A 19,498-nucleotide genomic window follows, 5' to 3' on the forward strand; every position below is an offset into this window, starting at 1 on the left:
TGTCATTGAGTACTTGTGGTGTACATGAGTTCTGTAGAGAGAAATTTAAGCTAGTTTAGTCCTCATGTTCTTCTTCAGTTCTCGTCAATATGGTAATTTGATAATTTAATATTCTCAAAATTCACTCCTTAGTGGTTTAATAATTATGAAATCCATTAAAACACCAAACCACCCGCTTATCATTGAAGTACACTTTGACCCCTAGAAGTATGAGTTCGCGGACTGTACAATTCTTGGTTATTTTACGAACATAAGCTATCTATGTTTATTTATTTATCTATGGTTTAAAAGGTACTGTTGTGAATTGGACATGACAACTTAATTAATGAAGGGTCACTTAAAATAATGTCTTCAGTCTCTTTAATTAATAAAATTTTCATTTTATTGTCAAACATTAGAACACATTTCGATATTTATTCAATTTATTGTTCAATAAAAAAAAAATGAACATCCTCATACACAATGTTTCATGGACCATTTGTCATGGACCAATCTTCATTCTTCAGTGAGGTGTGTTCTCGAATCTTAGTTCGATATTTATGTATTTTAAGAAAGATGCGGAGCACCCTTTATTCATTAAATAATAGAATATAATTATATTTATTTTATCTAAAGTTATACTAAATGCCAACTGCATACATAGTATGTGCATAATTATATGAACATTGTAGATATATTATTAATTATATTTAATTTCACAGGTTTAATAAGTTTTTGATTTTATTGCAGTTTGAAATTTAAACGGTGTTGCAATATATAGATCAAAAATAATAAAAAAAGCTTTTAAAGTTTTGTGTTGAAATTAGTTTTTATTTGCTTTCTTACATTATTCTTAAATAATTCATCTGAAGTTTGAAGAAAAACAAGCAAAAATGCTAGATTTTGCTAAAATATTGCTAGCTATACTCGTTTACTACAAATCAGATTGAGTATACTGCGTAAGAACCCTGTCTATCGCATCAAGAAGAGTTGCGGCATTCTCTTCGCTGAATACCAAGGGGGACTTGAACTTTAGCACGTTGTTATGAGGTCCATCCGACTGCAGGAGTATCCGCTCCGCCCTAAGACAGGATAGAATATGCTGAGCTAGAGCTGTGTGAGGTTCCCGACTCTCTCGATCTTTAACTAGATCAATCCCTAGAAACATTCCTCGACCCCGAACGTCTCCGATAACGGTATGTTTGGCCGCCAGCCGGTGTGCACCATCTAGAAGTATTTTTCCAACCTTCTGCGCATGCTCCAACAGGTTTTCATCCTCAATCACATCCAGGACAGCGCTGGCTATGGCGCAGCTAACCGGGTTTCCTCCAAAAGTGTTAAAGTACTCAATACCTGTGGACGAAAAACTTTCAGCTATCTCCGGGGTTGTTATTACAGCAGCTATAGGATGTCCATTTCCCATCGGCTTACCAATGGTCACAATATCAGGAACCACAGACTCTCCGTAAGTCTCGAAGGCCCACATGTGAGTCCCAACCCTGCCAAACCCAACCTGGACCTCGTCAGCAATGACGACCCCTCCAGCTTGTCGAACAGACTGGTAAACTTGTGGAAGATATGAATCTGGGTAGATGATTTGACCGCCGCAGCTTTGTAAGCTCTCGGCGATGAAGACGGCGGGTTTCCGGCCTTTTTCTCCCATTTCTTGGATAATTCTGTCTACCTCACTAAATACAATGTTAGGGTTAGAAAAGAAGAATCAAAATACAGGCTTACCCAATAAGGATGAGACTTCAGAGACGACTGTAAAGACTGTATTTTGACTGTCTGTGTCCTTATATTGTTGATTCCCTGCAGCTGTAAACTTGCCTTTCTTGGACCAATAATCAAACAAGTCATTACAAAAGACTATATCTACGACAAAACATTCAACTCAACCATGATCTATCGTCATATTTCAAGAGTTTAAGGTGTCTTTACAGTCTTAGCTTTCGTGGGTAACCCTGTATGTATATGAAAAGAAATCTTATGTTATGAAAGGATTTAAGCTTCTAAGGATTTCTTGTAAAAACACAGGAGTTGAGTGAAGACTTGAAAACAAAAATTCAGAGATCAAAATTATCAGTATCTCTGTCATTTTAAAATGTAAAAAAGCAGACCATACCCCAGGATGCAAGGTTGTAAATGCTTTGACTGAAACAATTTTACGTTTATCTTTAATAAAAATCTTTTTTTTTTCTTTACTGGAAACCTTCTTTTAACAGGAAAATCTTAACGTAATTCCAAGTAAACTCCTAATTAAATGGTTGCTTTCCTGATTCACAAATATACAATTTACACCTTGTGAGCAACAATTTGGAATATTTTAACGTGTTTAATTCTGTCCATTTCAATCCTTCTCACTGCTCCATAAATTCGCAAGTCACTTTTAAAGAGAAACCACAAATGAAAAATATTTAGTGTTCAGGTAGAAAAACAAAAAACAAGGTTTATATAGGGAATTTCGCTCTAAAGAACAAATTTTTATTGTACGCGAACTAAAGGTTTACCTTGAATAAAGTTTTCCCATATCCTCCCCTGGATGTTTGGATTGCCAATATTTACCCCTGTAAAGATCAGGGACAGGGGCAACCCAGGTGTGTTCAGGGCATCCTGCTCCCCCTGGTTTATCAAACTTGTAAGGAGATATATCAATCAGGCTAATCACGTGACCATGGTACGCATGATCAAGAGTTATCACATCACGGTTACCTAGAAATTATTATTTTTTACATATTATTGTTAATGCCATTATTACCATGAATATTGAATAATGATTATTGATTATCAATAATATAATTAACAACATTATTTTTATGATTATTATGATTATCATCATTATTAACACTATTACCATGATCATTATTATTTTATTTTTTATTTTGTTGATAACGGAAATTTAAATTTTGATTGTGATATTTCACTCGATTAAAAGAATGAAGGAAATCTGGAAATGGAAATTGCTAACGAATGTTTAAAAACTCCTGAAGCAATTCTGTACAGTCGTCTCTGAAGTCTCGTCCTAAGTGGGCATCCTTCTATGTCAAAGTGATCATGTTGGTTTTGGTTTCTCTTTAATTGGTAAATGTTACAAAAAATATCCGATTATTTCTTATAATTAATGAAATATTTAATCGTTTGGAAAATTTGTGATTTTTTAATTTCACAGAATATTGGACAATTTATATAAAAAAATTACAAAATTTATATGATTATTCTTCAAAAACATCTTCAGACACAGTTGTGTTCTTAATTCCATTTAATATATTTTTATTATTTTAAAGTAAAGTTCAACAGGCTCTTAAAGGGACTGTAAGCGTAAATTCAAGTGACCCTCCATGTAAGATGGCAAAGTTCAATTTACAACGGTACCAATGAAAGCTTTGTCAGATCAAATATAAATTAGAATTCCATGTTTTTGTTTATTTAAACTGTTTAATTTCATTCGTGATTTCTCTGTTAACTTTGCATGGGGGGGGGGGGTCACTTGCGAGTTGCAATTACGCTTACAGTCCCTTTTATAAACAATATACCTGTGTGTTGGTACGCCATTCTTAAAGCAAGATCATTTGCTTCGGAGCCCGAATTCACCAGATAGGCCACGGATAGGTTTCCTAAATTAGTTTTAATTATATACAGGGGTGTATACTAATCATAATGATTTATGATGACTTAGGGAAAAAAATTGGTCATTACAAGGCAAGTTTTTAAAAATTCATTTTGATACTTTTTATCCCAAAATTCGTTTATTTTCTCCAATTCAAGGAATGAAACCATGAAAATTACGCTGGGAATGGGGGGTGGGGGGAGGGGAGTGGATTCATTTAAATGGAGTGGCCGGCTATGTAAGGTAGTTAAACTGAGTGTTGTGGAAAAATTCTTTCTGATTCATTTGAGACATATTAAACTTTTTAAAGATCTGTAATTCCTGAGTTTGAGCGCAAATTCCACGTTCAAAACTCCTACTTTAGGAGTGGGTACGTTTTCAAAATTAGTTTTTAAAATTATTAAATAACGACGACATAAAATGTAAAAAAGCTCTACAAAAAACTACAGTCGTCATGTATAGGAACATGTCGAGAAAATAAAAATTAATCTTAACATCGAAAATAAGTAATCATGTTCAATTATTAGTTTCTATTTTCTCATTATTTTGATTTCTCCTTATTCACAAAGATTCAAGAATCATTATTGAAAAGACGACATTTGAAGAATTTGAAGAAATCTGCGTATAAATTAAAAAAATAAGAAATTCAATATAATAATGAAAACGAAATAATTCATTTTAGCATTGATTTATTGACAAATTTCTTTTGAGAAATACGTTCCTAACCATCTAATTAGATCACTGTATAATTTTTGCTTTATTGTTCGTTGTCGTTATTTACTTATTAAAAAATCTAATTCTGAAAACGTATCCACCCCCAAAGTAGGAACTTTGAACGTCGAATTTGCGCTCAAACTAAGGATTTACAGATCTTTAAAAAGTTTAATGTCTTAAATGAATCCGAAAAATGTTTCCCACACACTGCATACTCAGTTTAACTACCTTACATAGCCGGTCACTCCCTTTAAAACAAAGAAATGGAAACACTTACTAAAATCTTTGAGAAAAACGACACTTTTCTGTTTTTTGTTTTTTTTTGTTTCCAGTTAAGCCGAAAACAGTAAACTGATTTGGCTCAAATGTTTGGCACCTTACGTAGCTACTATTTAGTGTTTACTTAAAAAATCTGTAATCTAAGAAAAAAATTTGCATAATATCTTTTTCTTTTAAATATATATAATAAAGCTCTTTGCTCAACTAAACATTTATATGTTAGCTATAGCTGGCCAAACTGCTGGAACAAATTGACTGACATTTTAAAGAAACCCATGGATACCCTGCACTGGGGGAAACAAAGCTACAATTGATTTTTTTTTAAATTTCATATTTTCCCCAACGCAGGGCACTTCAGCTAGTTATTATTATTATTATAATGCACAAAGAGGAAATGTTTACAGAGATAAAAGAACAAATAAAAGGTTAGAAAAATAACTAGAGAAAGGGCATAAATAGTCTAGAAACAATAATAATATAAAATCATTATTATTTTTTCCCGTTTTCTAAATAATCTGTCAATTGATTGCAAATTGGTTTGATGGTGGTTTCTTTTATATGGGTCTTTAGGTTTGATATGGTGGTTTCTCCTAAAAGGGTCTTTTTAGCAGAGGGTATTAGATAGTAACTATACACTATTATATATTAGAGATGAGAAAATTCCTCACTTGTTCGGTGACACCCTCTGTATGGATATTAGCGTTAGATCAGAGCATGATCTTTTACTTATCCCCACGTATTGATATTCTATATCACCCTGTATGGACATTCTATAACACCCTGTATTGATCTTCTGCTTCAACCTGTACGGATATTCTGTATCACCCTGTATGGATATTCTATATCACCCTATATGGATTTTCTATATCACCGTGTATAGCTATTGGCTATTGTATATCACCCTGCGGGATATTCTATATCACCTTGTATGGATATTCTCTATCACCCTGTATGGATATTCTATATCATCCTGTATGGATATTCTCTATCACCCTGTGTGGATATTCTCTATCACCCTGTATGGATATTCTCTATCACCCTGTATGAATAAAAGTTCACCTGGAAGTGTTTTACATAATCTCTCTGCATACAGAACAATATTATCATGAAGGAATCTGAAAAAAAAACACATAAATATCTATCAAATCGAAACAATTTGAAGAAAAAATGCATGAGTACTTTCTACCAAAGATGATACACCAGCTAAGCCCCAGATATTTGTCAACAAAAAAGTGTACTGCAAATATCTGGGAGAAATATAAACAAAACTTAGACTTATTTTGTTTACATTGCTCCCAGAAACTGTAAGAAATGTAAACAAAGATATGGTGGTTCCTCGTGTATCTTCCTTGCAAGCAACAATGAAAAGTTGACCTTGAGTTTGTATTGAGGATTCCCATCTGCTTCTGACCGGCAGCAACTACTCGAGGGTGACAGTGACCCACGTGGGCCACATTGTTTATACAATCAAGATGGGGTTCATTCTTCTCATTGTACAAATATACTCCTTCCCCTCGTACAATCTTTAGAGGATCCTGCCTAAACATGTATATTGTACTGTACTGCAGCACTGAACTGTACTGTACTGTACTTGTACGTGTAGTGTACTGTAGTGTAATGTACCTGCACTGTATTATACATGTACTGTTTTGTACCTGTACTGTATTGTATCCGTACAGCTGCACTGCACTTTTAGGAAAATAATGAATTTTTTGTCTTCATTTAATTCAAGTGTGTAAACGGATATTATTATGAAAATTATTTTACTCTGAAAACTTTGGCTAATTTGAAGTGCACGGGCCGGCTACGCACAGCAAAACAGAACCGTACAACAAAGGAATCATCTCCGTTTTGCAAGATGATAATTGTACCTGAAGAATAGTTTACAAGAAGGCCCGATATGTTTTCTTCTAAGACTGACAGTTTCTTCTTTGGATAAATCTGATTCCTAAATAAAGATAATAAAATATATACAGGGTGTCCCACGAAACATGACAGTTGCTGAATATTTTAAAATGTCTTCTTCCATAATTTGTTAATTTGTTTGATACCAAAGAAAATAATGGTAAACTTTATACGGCAGTTTTATTATAGTAAAATCGATCCCAGATTAAGATTTATAGGAGTGAAAAATTTTGTTACCGAACTAAACTGCAAAAAGTCTTTAAATCTAGTCCAGTATTTGGAAGACGATATTCTAAACTATTCATCAACTGTCATGTTTCTTGGGACACCCTGTATATATTTATTCTGAAATCCATTTTTTGTTTGTTTTCAATCTCGGAATCCATAATTTAATGCAAACCTCTTTAATATCCCGCGGTCGTCATATACCCTAATTTGAAAACTTTAATTGATTTAAATAATCTAAGAAAATGCTAGAAAAAATGTAAACATATGAAGTCCCCTTCATTGGGAAATATATAGAACTAGATAATAATCACAATCATGGTTGTGGGTTTTAGTTCAACGTGTGGATTAAAACAAAAATTCGAATTTTGAAAATTATTTTTTTTAAATGTATTTTATAAAAGGGAAAGTGTTCGCGGTTAAAGAAACTGCAGTAAACGTAATTTCAAGTGACCCTCCATTGATGGTGTGGCATGTCCGATTCACAACAGTTACGTTTAAAGCTTCGTCTGATCAAGTATGAATTAGATATTAATAAGTTTTTAAACTGCTCATTTTCATTTGTCGTTTTTTGTTCGCAAAAGTGACTTGCGAAATTCTTGCATCGAAACAGCGGAAAAATTATCAGAATCAAACACTTTACAAACCGGAAAACGAATTTTCATCCACATTCATTATTAGATTTAAGTTTAAAGGGAACCGGTGTTAAAATTACGACGACAGTCCCTTTTATTCTATCTGTATAATAAAACAAGACATTCGTATATATGTTCCCAGTAGCCGGACAAACAGCTGGACCGAATGGGCTGAATTTTTTTTGAGAAAACCCACGGGTGCCCCGAAGGCAACACAAGGTAATAAAAATTCGAATTTTCTTTCTTAAAAAATTTTAAGTTTTATTATTAATCGAAATTTTTTACTTTCAACATTTAAATTTGGTTTTTCAATGGGCAAGGCCGGGCACTTCAGTTAATAAGAATAATAAAAATAGAAACCGAGATAAATACAATAATAACAACCTCAGAGGCTGAATTATGATGCTGAGGATTATCTTGATCTTCTCCCATTTTTATGCGATTAAATCTGAAAACAAAAAAGCTTCAATTTAAATAAAAACGGGTTATTTCTTGATTTAAATAAAAACCTGTAGAAAAATATCAATAATTATGATGGTAATATGTAATAGTCAAAATCCTGATTTTTACTAAATGTATTTAATTTTTATCGTCAAACATGAAGTTAACCTTGCCCTTTTAATGTTTGAGTTGAACTGAGAATGAATAAATCAGCTAATATCTTTCTCTCCAATATTCGACTGTGATTATAGGGTTGGGGCCTCAGGGTAGGGAATGGGGGGGGGGGTTAATGTGAAAATAAATAACCGTGTCATACATGTGATATCTAGTTAAATCTTGATGTTGGAAAATCATGGAGCTCAGCACCATTTTTTTATACATGCAAAGAGTGTGTATATTTTGTTATGAAGTCATGAGATACCCTGCAGTGAAAAGTAAAATTAATGGATCAATCATTGAGCCTCAAATTGGATATCGAGATCAAGCGTTTAAAATCTATAATACTCCGTTCAAAAATTTCTAACACTGAGTTTTGAAGATTTTCCTGTTTTTATTAATTAGTACATTTTCTAAATTTTCAGAAATCAGTTATTTAAAGGCGCACTGTTCTGTAGTAAACAAGTTGCTAGGACGCCCTAAATTTTCTAATTCGGTTAAAAATAACAAATCTTCTAAGCGATTGTGAATTTATTATTGTTCTTCTTCTTATATATATATATAAACATTTTCGCCGACCAATTTTATACAACGTTCCATGGTTGGGGCCATAGAAAAAAAAGTTTCATTCTGAAAGTATTTACGTTTTGATGACAGCAAAACACATAAAATTGCTCAATGTCGTCTTCCTATTCCGCGGTTTATGGAGCCAACTATAGATAATCATGTTTAAAAAAATAGTTTTAACTGGTTACAAACGAAGTGTTTAAAGACCGAAAAATTATTCTGTAACAATTAGCCCCCGAACTATTTCCATTAATTGTACTTCTAATTAAAATACAGACAAAGTAAAAATTGTATCAAATAACACTGAGTGACTAAGCAAACTATACCTTAGTAAAATGCAAATAAGATCAGTTTTGTAAATTATTTATATTTACAAAAAAGCTTACATACATTGCAAAATTAAAACGTAAGCGTTTATTTTAACAGATTTGAGTTTTCTATGAAATCATACAGGGTTACCCAGAAAAATGAGACTCGAAACTTTTTCGATTTGTTCTATTTGTTACAACGGTTTTTGATATTTTTTTTTGAATTAGTCACTTTCTTGAGGAAACCACAGTCTCAGGTTAATTTTACAATATCGATATTGTAAACAAAGGTTGAGAAAGTTGCAATGAAAAAAACTTGTTTAAGTAACCTATATAAATGGAGATTAATCACTTTTGCAAAACAAAATAACTTGGTAAAGTAACATAAGAATGGAGATTAATCACTTTTGCAAAACAAAATAACTTGGTGAAGTAACATAAGAATGGAGATTAATCACTTTTGCAAAACGAAATAACTTGGTGAAGTAACATCAGAATGGAGATTAATCACTTTAGAATAATCGATAAAAGTTCCCTTAAGTTCAGTGGTTTTATTTAGATTGAATGTAAGGATATCTAGAGTTTACTGACAAACTCCCTTGTTTTGGTTTCAGACTTTCTCTTCATATTCAGGAGAAAGCAGAAACTTTCTCCTAACATATCACATTTTCTGATATTATATAATCATTCATATAATTCCAGCTTCAAATCTTAAACCCTACTATACTCTATCCTAATTCTTAAAAAAATGTTCTATATCCTGAAAAAAAAAATTATCTTTTCGAAAAGCTTCAAGTCGCAAGGGGGAAAAACTGTTGCAAAATTTTAAATCTGAAACATCTTAGTTCCTCAAAAAACTTTTAATAATTTCTATCGGGAAAAAATCAAATGAATTTTTTCTTCATCGTTTTTAATAAAAAATAAGTATTTTTATTTCACCCCACGAAAAACCTGATATAGATAATTGGGGACATAATTTAATTTAGGAAAGTATATAAAAAGTAATAAAAGAAGCTTGGAAGTGTACGTCCCAGATATAATATTATCATCTAGGGTACCCAGCTCAATGGCTTCAGGAAAAGGATTTTTCTTAATCTCGAGATTAAATAATGCTTGTTCTCCTCTTGTTTTTAACCTCCAGAAATTAATTAACCGATCGGGATTAAGGACATTTCATTCTAAAGCTTTCCGCTCAGAACGTATTTTGTCTAGAACTGTTTTCAATAAATATATCACATGTGGTATTTATCTTATTTAAACTGATTTATCTTGTTTTTAATAAATCAATATATTGTTGACCAGATTTTAAAAACTGGATTCAAGCCTCCAGAAAAAAAACAATTCGACATTTTTGTAAAAAATATATATATATATATCAAATACATAATATCAAGTAAAATCATCACATTTTTTTAGTTTTAACAAAAACATTTTAGATATATTTTAATGACAGAAAGAATAACTATTAAGTGAGTCAAGAAAATCATTCATTATTCAACATTTTTTAAATAAACAAATTGCATATGTGCAGTTTTAAATTCATAATATGGCTTAGTTTCATATGTATAATTCTAAATAAATACAAATAATCGTTTAAAAGCAAGAGCGTGTAATTATTTACGCTAATTTAAAATATGTAGTCGTCTTCATATTAAAATTCTATTATAACCCTTAAAAAGGTTTTACACTTTATTTAATGATTAAAAAACATAATAAGGATGAGCAATAGTAAGTGAATAGAGATCGTTAAAAACGATAAAAAATAAGAAAAAGCATTGCTTCTCTAATACTAACTCGCCATAAATTGTAAATTCTACAACCATTAAAAACTAGTGTCAGGCTTATAATGCCTTTTTTAGTTGGCAATTCATCTTGAAAGATGGTTTTTAGTTTTTAGTTTTTAATTTTAAAAAGCTAAAAAACTAAAAGATTAAAATTATAAGGAATTGAGGCTTCGCCACAAACACGAATTTTTAATTCCTATATCTTTTTAATCTGATGGTGTACACTTTCGAACTATATTTAATTATATATCTTTGGATCTCGATGTCCCAAACTTATGATATTTCAAACTACAAACTCAGTTGGAGGAAATAAGTTTTAAATTTAACTGGTTTACGCCGATAGGTTGCAAAATAAAGGAACTAGAAAATTTAAGTTTGTGACAAAAATTCAGTTTCTTTATATTAAAAACAGGCCCACTTTAGTTTATAAATTGTGTTTAATGCAATCGGTAAAACTATTTGATTTACAACATCAATTACTCATAATATTGCCTAAATAAAGTCGTCCAATTAGACAGTTTTATTGGTCTCGCTGTATCAAAATTGACCGGAGACATTCGAACATTCAATCTTTACAAAGGAGTTTTTCTACAAAATTAATTTTCTAATCCCTTTATCTTTACCTGCAATCCATTGCTTACTTTATCTAACAGAATTCTTGGTTTGAAATATCTAAGGCTTACAAAATTTGGGTTGCAAAGATATAGGCATTAAAAAATAAGAGTTAGTGGCAACACACAGAATCCTGTAATTGACTGGAGATAGTATTGCTCGCTAGTGATTTGTTACAGAAAACAACTGTACAAAAAGGAATTACTTTGATGTTTTACTGGTTTACCGGGGGAAAAGATACACTTCTGCCTGTAATAAACTATTCAACATGAAGATTTGAAAACCTATATCGAGAGAAACATGTAATATCCAGGTTTAAAACTCTCCTCCAAAGAATTATTGTAAGCACTAGCTCCCCGGCGCGCATGCCCCCTAGTAATGTGCTTACTCCGTAAGATTGGTATTGGTAGTATACCAGAAATCCTTGCTGTATACAAGACAGGAGAAGGAGAACTTGGTAAACTTTAATCTGATAATTCTTTACTCCGTTCTCTTCTAAACTCTTAAATCTTGCAAGAACTAGACCGGAGAGAAGAATTGTAACGGGCAGATGAACTATTGCAAGATGAACAGTTGCAAACAACCATGTTGTTGTTGTTGGAAGGTAAGTTAACCCTGTCTCGGTCCAGAACAGGGTTCCCCAGGTGAATATTATCCCGTAGCTGCTGGTCATCATCTCCCCGATACACCAGGGTCCAGCTGCCAGGTAGATAGGGTAGAGGATGAGGGGGAAATAGATACCGTCTAGAGAGGAGAGAAGGTAGAACCTGGTGAGGATACAGGACTTGTCCTGGAGGTGGGAGCTCAGGGTCGTCCTACATAATGCCAGGGGGAGGGTACATATACAGAAGGTGACCAGGAATAAGAACTGGAATACTGAGGTCAGGTTGAGAAGGATGAATAATCTGCTCAGGATTGGGAGAGAAGAATATCCTTGTCCTGTCACGGAGAACTGATGTTTATGAATAGATATCTCTCCGTCTTCATGAACAATCTAAAAAGATGTGTTATATTTAAATTATTTAAAGGGACTGTAAGCGTTATTTCAAGTGTCCTTCCATGCAAAGATAACAATGTCTGATTCACAATGAAACCCTTGAAACCTTTACGTCCCATTCCAACTCAGGTTCTAGAAAATTCCCTGTAAGAAACGTATAATTGCTTCTGATCTGTTTTATTCTAATTTGTTCTATTAAAAAATGATTCTGATCCAGCTCATGAATATTTTTAAATAATATAAGATCTTATACAAACACAATTAACGAAATGTTTTTCCTTTTGAGTGTTATTCTTTTCTTATTAAAACTTGGATTATTTATCAGAGAAGGAAGTTATTTTGGGAAATGATTCACTGAAGTTGGTAAAAAGAATTCTTTTTGAAATAAAAATTTATTTTCCTTTTTTTGTGATATTTAACCACTCGGATCCGGATCTCTAGATAAATTGTTGCTGATCCGGCTCCAAAGAGCTGAATTGTTACGCATCCGGATCCTAAGGAATAATAAACAAAACGAATGCGTCACCTTGACATTGATGGTGTGTATTTTATTGTATTTGTCCTGGTTCCAGGCCAGGGTGTACAGGTTGGATAATGATTTATCCTGAACACTTCTCTCCTCCGATCCCTCGTCTATTGTGACTAGGACCTCGGAGACAGGTTTAAGGGAGAACATGAGAAGTCGGATATGAGAGGATTTCCGGAATTTAGTTTCGTGACCCAACCTGAAAATAGTAAACGTTCTAATCTCAACCCCGGTTCTTGCTAGGAATACAAAAAACGGGATACAGCTATAGCTAACTAATCTTTGATCAGAAAAAAGTTTAAGTTTAAAAGTTTAAATGATGCGTTGTAAATGCGTTTGTCACTTGCAATTTCATCTCCAGTATTTTTAAAGAAAAAAAGACTACTCAAATAAAACAAGTTATAAACAATTTTTCTGGTTTAACTCGATTTTAATGCATAAGAAGTCTCTTACAATTGGACTCCGCAAAACATTACGTATTATGAGGTGATGGAAGTAAGTTTTATAGAAATATTATCTGCAATCATTAAAAGATATTACAAAGGAATTAAATCTTTGCCACAAACTCAATATTTGAAGTCACCATACCTTTAATAGATGATTGTAAAAACCTAAAATATTTCAAACTTATAATATTTGGTCTAACATAATTCATTGTTTGAAATTTCTGAGGTGTACGACAGAATATTAGTGTTTGAGGCAAAGACTTAAATCTCTTTTGCCTACTCTTTTTATAAGCTCTCTATCCTTCTGTTTGATTTCAGCTCTCTCTCTCTCTTCTCTCTTAGTTCAAAGATATATACGTACCTGGGAGGCCAGGTGACCAGCACAACAGGCCAGCTACCATGCTTCCAGTCCGTGTAGGTCAACCTTCCGTTATCAACAGCTAGCAGTCGAACCATCCTAGCATCCTTCCAATCCTCAAGCTCAGCCTCAACCAAACCTATCAATACCAAACCTATTAATACAAAACCTATCAATACCAAACATATCAATTCCAATCATAACAATACTTAACCTATTAATACTAAACCTATCAATAATAAACCTATCAAAACCAAACCTATCAATACCAAACCTATTAATTCCAAACCTATCAATACTAAACCTATCAATTCCAAACCTATCAATACCAAACCTATCAATATTAAACCTATCAATACTAAACCTATCAATACTAAACCTATCAATAATAAACCTATCAATACCAAACCTATCAATACCAAACCTATCAATACTAAACCTATCAATACCAAACCTATCAATACCAAACCTATCAATACTAAACCTATCAATACCATACCTATCAATACCAAACCTATCAATACTAAACCTATCAATACTAAACCTATCAATACCAAACCTATCAATACCAAACCTAACAATACTAAACCTATCAATATCAAACCTATCAAAACTAAACCTATCAATACTAAACCTATCAATACCAAACCTATCAATACTAATCCTACAAATACCAAACATCACAACAGTACCTTTAAACCTTTGATTGATCAAGGATGGCGGAGCTATCCTTATTTCATCCACAGAACGCTTGTAATAGTTTTTTATTATTCATAGCTGTTTAACGTTTTTCAAATAATATACTTCATTTTCTGGGAGTGACAGAAAATTCAAAGAAATTGAGTCTTTGCCACAAACTCTGATTTTCTAATTCCTGTATCTTTCAAACCCAATGTCGTAAACATTAGATATTTTAAACTCTGAATTCAGTTAGATCAATTAATCTAATCTTGAAATTTCAGAGATTTACACTATCAGGTAGCAAAAATATAAGGAGGAGAAAATTTTCGCTTTAAAAAAACTTTTAAAAAACCGCGTTGGACACGTACAGAATATTTGGGATTTTCGTCAAGTTCACACTCAAATTTCCCAGTATAGTTAGCAGAAACATAATTTTTAGTCTGAAAATAATTAACCACCGTCGATGATTATATAAAGGTTTAAAGGGTACAGTTGTGAATCGTTCTGACCACTTTACAAGTGGAGGATCGCTGAAATCAGGAGAAATTATGGAAAAACCTGAGCTATGTACACCGTACATGTCCCTGGCAGTACCGTACACAGAATGGAGATGACCAGCTAGGTAAACAAGTCCTGATCTCGCAATATCACGCAATCCTGCTTATCCATATCACACTCATTATCATTTTTAAATTTTGGACAATAATAATAAATTAATCTTTCCATTACTTCCCTTCTGAAAAATAATTATTTCCCACTCAAAATTTTTCGTATTTCAGGGAAAATAAAAGTTTTATTTAAACCAAAACAAATTTCGTCCATAATTTACATGTTTTTCACTTCAGTTATCAATATATTTTATCTACAATGGTCGGCGTTTATATCAATACAATGAAGACGACCTCTTGTTAAAAATGCCCCTCTGATCCAGTTGAATTGTAACAGTGTGTATCCCTGTATTTGAATATATTAAAGATGAAGTAGGATAATGACCAAACCAAACAATATTAGGGGTCCACGCCTCTGCCCTATAACAAGGAAAACATTCAACTTTTAAATCAAAATATTAAAATAGTTCAAATAGAAAAAGTGATTGATCGTTGACTATAAAGTGTTAGGGTGTGTGAAGAACTAGTGTTAACACGGGAATGGAGTAACGCTTACACTTATAGGTCGTCTTCTGCCTTTTCTTGTTTTAAATTAACTGCTAACTAATCTATTGATTATAGGTCGTTAGGACTAAATGAATTCTAAATTCATATAAATAAACCTTGAAGATGAATTCTACTTTTGTGTCTAAAAAAATCAAACCTTCGCAAACGAAGCAAAAGGAATTGATTCTTTGACACAAACTCTGATTTTCTAATCCCTATACTTTTTCAACCTAATGTCGTAGACAGGCGCGTAATGGAGGTTTAGCCTATGGGCTTTTTGTGCACCCCCCTAACGGTTGATGTGCATCCCCTAAAAAACCTGTATTAAGAAAAAATAAAGTTTGAAATCTATATTAATCTACCTGACTGCTGACTATTAGTCATTTGACCATAATTACCAATCATTTTAAATGAAACCCCGCGAAAAAAATATTGTAAATAAGATCAAGATACAAGAAAGAATTTGAGTAATAATCATAAAATTGGACAAATTGTGATATTGTCGATTAACAAGAAAAGTAAAAAATCTGAATATATGTAAGTATCTGAGCAAATGTAAGTTTACTGTTTAATAAATTAGAGACTGCCTCTGGCTCTAAAAGGGGGGCCTAGGGGGGTGCATGTCTACGCACCTGGTCGTAAACTTTAGATAGGTCTAACTATTATCTCTGTTAGATCAAATATAAAAGTTGAAATATTATAGGTTTGCACCATCAGGTTGTTTAGATATAGGGACGAGAAAATTTAAGTTTGTGGCAAAGTCTCAATTCCTTTAATCTTTATTTAACAAGTACAACAAAAAATACAAAACATATCAACTTAAAAATATTCACCTTTGACGAAGAACTTGTAGATCCTTAATATCAGTCTGGTTGAGATGTCCAATAAAATTAAATGGAGCTCTGAACCCGTATTTAGGAGTTTCATCTACTCCTAAATATATAAAGATGAATGGAGTCCTGTGTTCTACTTCTAAATATAAAAATAAATGGATTCCGAACCCGTATCTAGGGTTTAACATCTACTCCTAAATAAAGAGATAAATGGAGTCCTGAACCCATAGGGTTTCATCTACTCCTAAATATAAAGATGAATAGAGTCCTCAACCCGTATCTAGGGTTTCATCTACTCCTAAATTTATAAAGATGAATAGAGTCCTGTCATCTACTCCTAAAAATAAAGATAAATGGAATCCTATCATCTATTCCTAAATATGATATGATATGATTATAGTCCTGTCATCTACTCCTAATATAAATAAAGATGAATGGAGTCCCGTCATCTACTCCTAAATATAAGGATGAATGGAGTCCTGACCTAAATATAAAGATTAATGGAGTCATGAACCCGTATCTAGTCGTTTCATTTCCTAAATAATCCTTGAAAATAAGTTCTCTTGTAAAAAAAATCCGCATGACAATTACAAAGGATTTAAAACGTTTGTGAACCATATTTTGAATATAATAATCTTTACTTTTATTGTACTACTACTTAGCAACTAATTCGCCCTCTAGCAATATTCTAATTATGCTAAATACATGAATAAAAGTTATTAACTAAGGTCTAACCAATGAAAGCTAGTTTAACTCCTCTATTCTCCAGAAGATAGAGATAATGTCGACCCTGCCAAACCAAACCAGTTCTACCAGCTTCTTCTCGGTACTTTAAGTAATGATCCTGCAACATTGATCATTGATCATTCAGTTAGGAAATGTTAAAAAAATAATAATCATTTAACAATTGATTGATCCAAAAATATGAATGATTCATAACTTTTGGTTAATGAATGATTAAGGATTATTAGATAAGTATCGTTAAATGATCAAGTATAAAAATGATCACTGATTGATAACAAATTATAAATTTACCGACTCTGCTCTGACCAACACATCGAACCTATCATGGTTTCCCGGCACCTCGAGCCATATATTCGTTTTCTGAGCCTGCTCAACCACCATTCTTAAAGTTGATATTAGTAATTCCAGGAACTAAGAGTAGTCGAAAAAGGACTGAGTGTCATTTCTGATTCACAACGGTACCTTTGAAAGCTTTGTCTGACCTAGCTCTGGTTATTGATTAGATGTTATAGCCATTTCTTTTATTTTAAACTGATTATTTTCCTTTGTGTTATCTTTGATAAATCGACTTGCGCATTTCTCGCTTCCAAAAAAATGCCAAAAATTAATTGAACATTTTTAAAGCTAGAAAACTGACTTTATCTTTCAGATTATTAAACAGATGAGGGGTTCAAGGGTATCTTTATGAATCGGTTATGCCTTCTTTAGATTGATGGTCACTCGAAATTATGTCTTCAGATCTATTAATCCCGTAAATTTGTACGCAAAAATTCAGTTGGTCCATTTTTTCATTTTGATCTGAGATTGCATTACAGTATTGGAAAGGAAAAAATATCCATAGTCCTTGAACCTATTTTAGTGATACAGAGTTAACGTGAGCTTCTCTTGGTTAAACCAATTGTTTAAAATACATCAAATGAGAAAGTGGCCTTAAACTTAAAGGGACTATATAGAATTACTACCCGTGAACAACGACTTTTCTCCAGTTCCGTAAAAGTTTAAATAATCTTCTACCTGTACATATCCCATTCTTTCACTGATTGTTTGCTACTCAGCATGTTTTCTGATTTCGCATCCGTCAGATCTCCTGATCAATTAAAGCTGTTAATTTTATGGGTGAAATCAGAAGTATATTTTTTAAATTTGCCCTCTCGCAAACAAATGTTTGACGAGGGGGAATGCTTGTTAGTATTATACTTTTTTTCTTAACTTTGTTACTTCTTAGTGTTAGGATGGGGGAAACTTATTTCTGAAGAAAATATACATAAACGTGAAATTGAAATACAACTTCTGTGATTAAAAAGAAAATGGCCTAGCTGTAACAACAACAGCTGCTGGAATAAGAATGTGTAAGGATGTATCTGTAATAAAATGGTCTACCTGTTACAACTACGGCTGCTGGATTAGAATATATAAGGATATATCTGTAAGAAAATGGTTTACCTGTAACAATTACAGCTGCTGGATTAAGAATGTGTAAGGATATACCTGTAAGAAAATGGTCTACCTGTTACAACTACGGCTGCTGGAATAAGAATGTGTAAGGATGTATCTGTAATAAAATGGTCTAGCTGTAACAACAACAGCTGCTGGAATAAGAATGTGTAAGGATATACCTGTAAGAAAATGGTCTACCTGTAACAACTACAGCTGCTGGATTAAGAATGTGTAAGGATATACCTGCAAGAAAATGGTCTACCTGTAACAACTACAGCTGCTGGATTAAGAATGTTTAAGGATATATCTGTAAACTCTAGAAGCTGATCAACTCTTCCAATATCCTTGAACTGGGAGATATGAAGATCACTCAGTTGAACAAACCAACTCAGGTTTTCCGAATCAGATGACACAAAACTGAACATAGTACGTAGTAAATTAATTTAAAGGGACTGTAAGCGTATTTTGAAGTGACCCCCATGCAAAGATGGCAATGCCTGATTCACCACGATACCATTCAGAAGTATCAGGAGGAGGATTAAAACCTTTATCTCATCAATAATGTTGAAGACGATGTCGTTTTTCTAGGGTATAGAGTGCTTAGTTCTGATAATTTCTATGTTTTCCTGCAGTAAATATGTGCAGGCCACTTTTGTAGAGAAACTACATTTGAACTAAAGCCGTTTTTAAAATGATAAACATTGAAATCTATTTTACTTGATCAGACAAACATTAAAGGGATACTATCGGGCATTGCCATCTTTGCAATCCCTTTTATCCTTATTTTATTATCTAATATTAAACATTGAAATAAAGAGATTGTGAACGTAATCTAAGTGCGACTTATCACAATTCTTTCTAACACCATTATCCCCAAACATATTACGTAAAACATATAAGGCTTGATAAATGTTCAGTACTATAATGTCAAATCTGCATTTTGGATTTAATGGAATAGCTAATAAAAGTTCTTAAAATGTGATTTACTTAATTTTTATTTTCAATTAATTTGCTTGATTTTCAATGAATTTAACGAAATAACTTGGTAAAGTAACATAAGAATGGAGATTAATCACTTTTGCAAAACAAAATAACTTGGTGAAGTAACAT

General features: G+C 32.6%; 2 protein-coding genes across 4 annotated transcripts in view; both read right to left on the reverse strand.

Annotated features, from left to right (window-relative positions):
* Positions 1-795: 795 nt before the first annotated feature.
* LOC111703083 (ethanolamine-phosphate phospho-lyase) lies at positions 796-7,804 on the reverse strand. The gene is made up of 7 exons (XM_023474944.1): positions 7,729-7,804; positions 6,451-6,527; positions 5,954-6,118; positions 5,639-5,694; positions 3,513-3,593; positions 2,490-2,691; positions 796-1,667 (listed from the first exon to the last, which is right to left on the reverse strand). Exons 1-7 carry the CDS (start codon positions 7,774-7,776, stop codon positions 914-916), a joined length of 1,383 nt encoding a protein of 460 aa, XP_023330712.1. The 5' UTR covers positions 7,777-7,804; the 3' UTR covers positions 796-913.
* Positions 7,805-10,320: 2,516 nt separating this feature from the next.
* Positions 10,321-19,498, reverse strand: part of LOC111703080 (transmembrane protein 62) — an 11,604-nt gene continuing 2,426 nt past the window's right edge. The window contains exons 3-13 of one of the 3 annotated variants that reach the window (XR_002765551.1): positions 18,651-18,805; positions 17,966-18,038; positions 17,243-17,333; positions 16,943-17,051; positions 16,208-16,307; positions 15,175-15,248; positions 14,779-14,877; positions 13,543-13,678; positions 12,736-12,934; positions 11,284-12,206; positions 10,324-10,872 (exon numbers count right to left, since the gene is read on the reverse strand). Coding sequence is in view for 2 of the 3 variants with exons in the window: in XM_023474938.1 (XP_023330706.1) it covers positions 11,472-12,206; positions 12,736-12,934; positions 13,543-13,678; positions 14,779-14,877; positions 15,175-15,248; positions 16,208-16,307; positions 16,943-17,051; positions 17,243-17,333; positions 17,966-18,038; positions 18,651-18,805 (1,771 nt within the window). In the remaining variant the exon portion in view is untranslated. Of the gene's footprint in view, positions 12,207-12,735; positions 12,935-13,542; positions 13,679-14,778; positions 14,878-15,174; positions 15,249-16,207; positions 16,308-16,942; positions 17,052-17,242; positions 17,334-17,965; positions 18,039-18,394; positions 18,600-18,650; positions 18,806-19,498 lie in introns of those variants that run through there. The other 2 variants (XM_023474938.1, XM_023474939.1) reach the window with 2 other exon arrangements.

The sequence above is a fragment of the Eurytemora carolleeae genome, unplaced genomic scaffold (assembly GCF_000591075.1).
Source record: "Eurytemora carolleeae unplaced genomic scaffold, Eaff_2.0 scaffold531, whole genome shotgun sequence".
Taxonomy (NCBI): Eukaryota; Metazoa; Arthropoda; class Copepoda; order Calanoida; family Temoridae; genus Eurytemora; species Eurytemora carolleeae.

Excerpts from the sequence above, each read along its gene's own strand:
- LOC111703083 (XM_023474944.1), bottom strand. The coding sequence starts at position 7,776 with ATGGGAGAAGATCAAGATAATCCTCAGCATCATAATTCAGCCTCTGAG. Across the intron at positions 6,528-7,728 it reads ATCATAATTCAGCCTCTGAG|GAATCAGATTTATCCAAAGA; the intron begins GTTGTTATTATT and ends ATCTTTATTTAG. Across the intron at positions 5,695-5,953 it reads ATCCTCAATACAAACTCAAG|ATTCCTTCATGATAATATTG; the intron begins GTCAACTTTTCA and ends TTTTTTTTTCAG.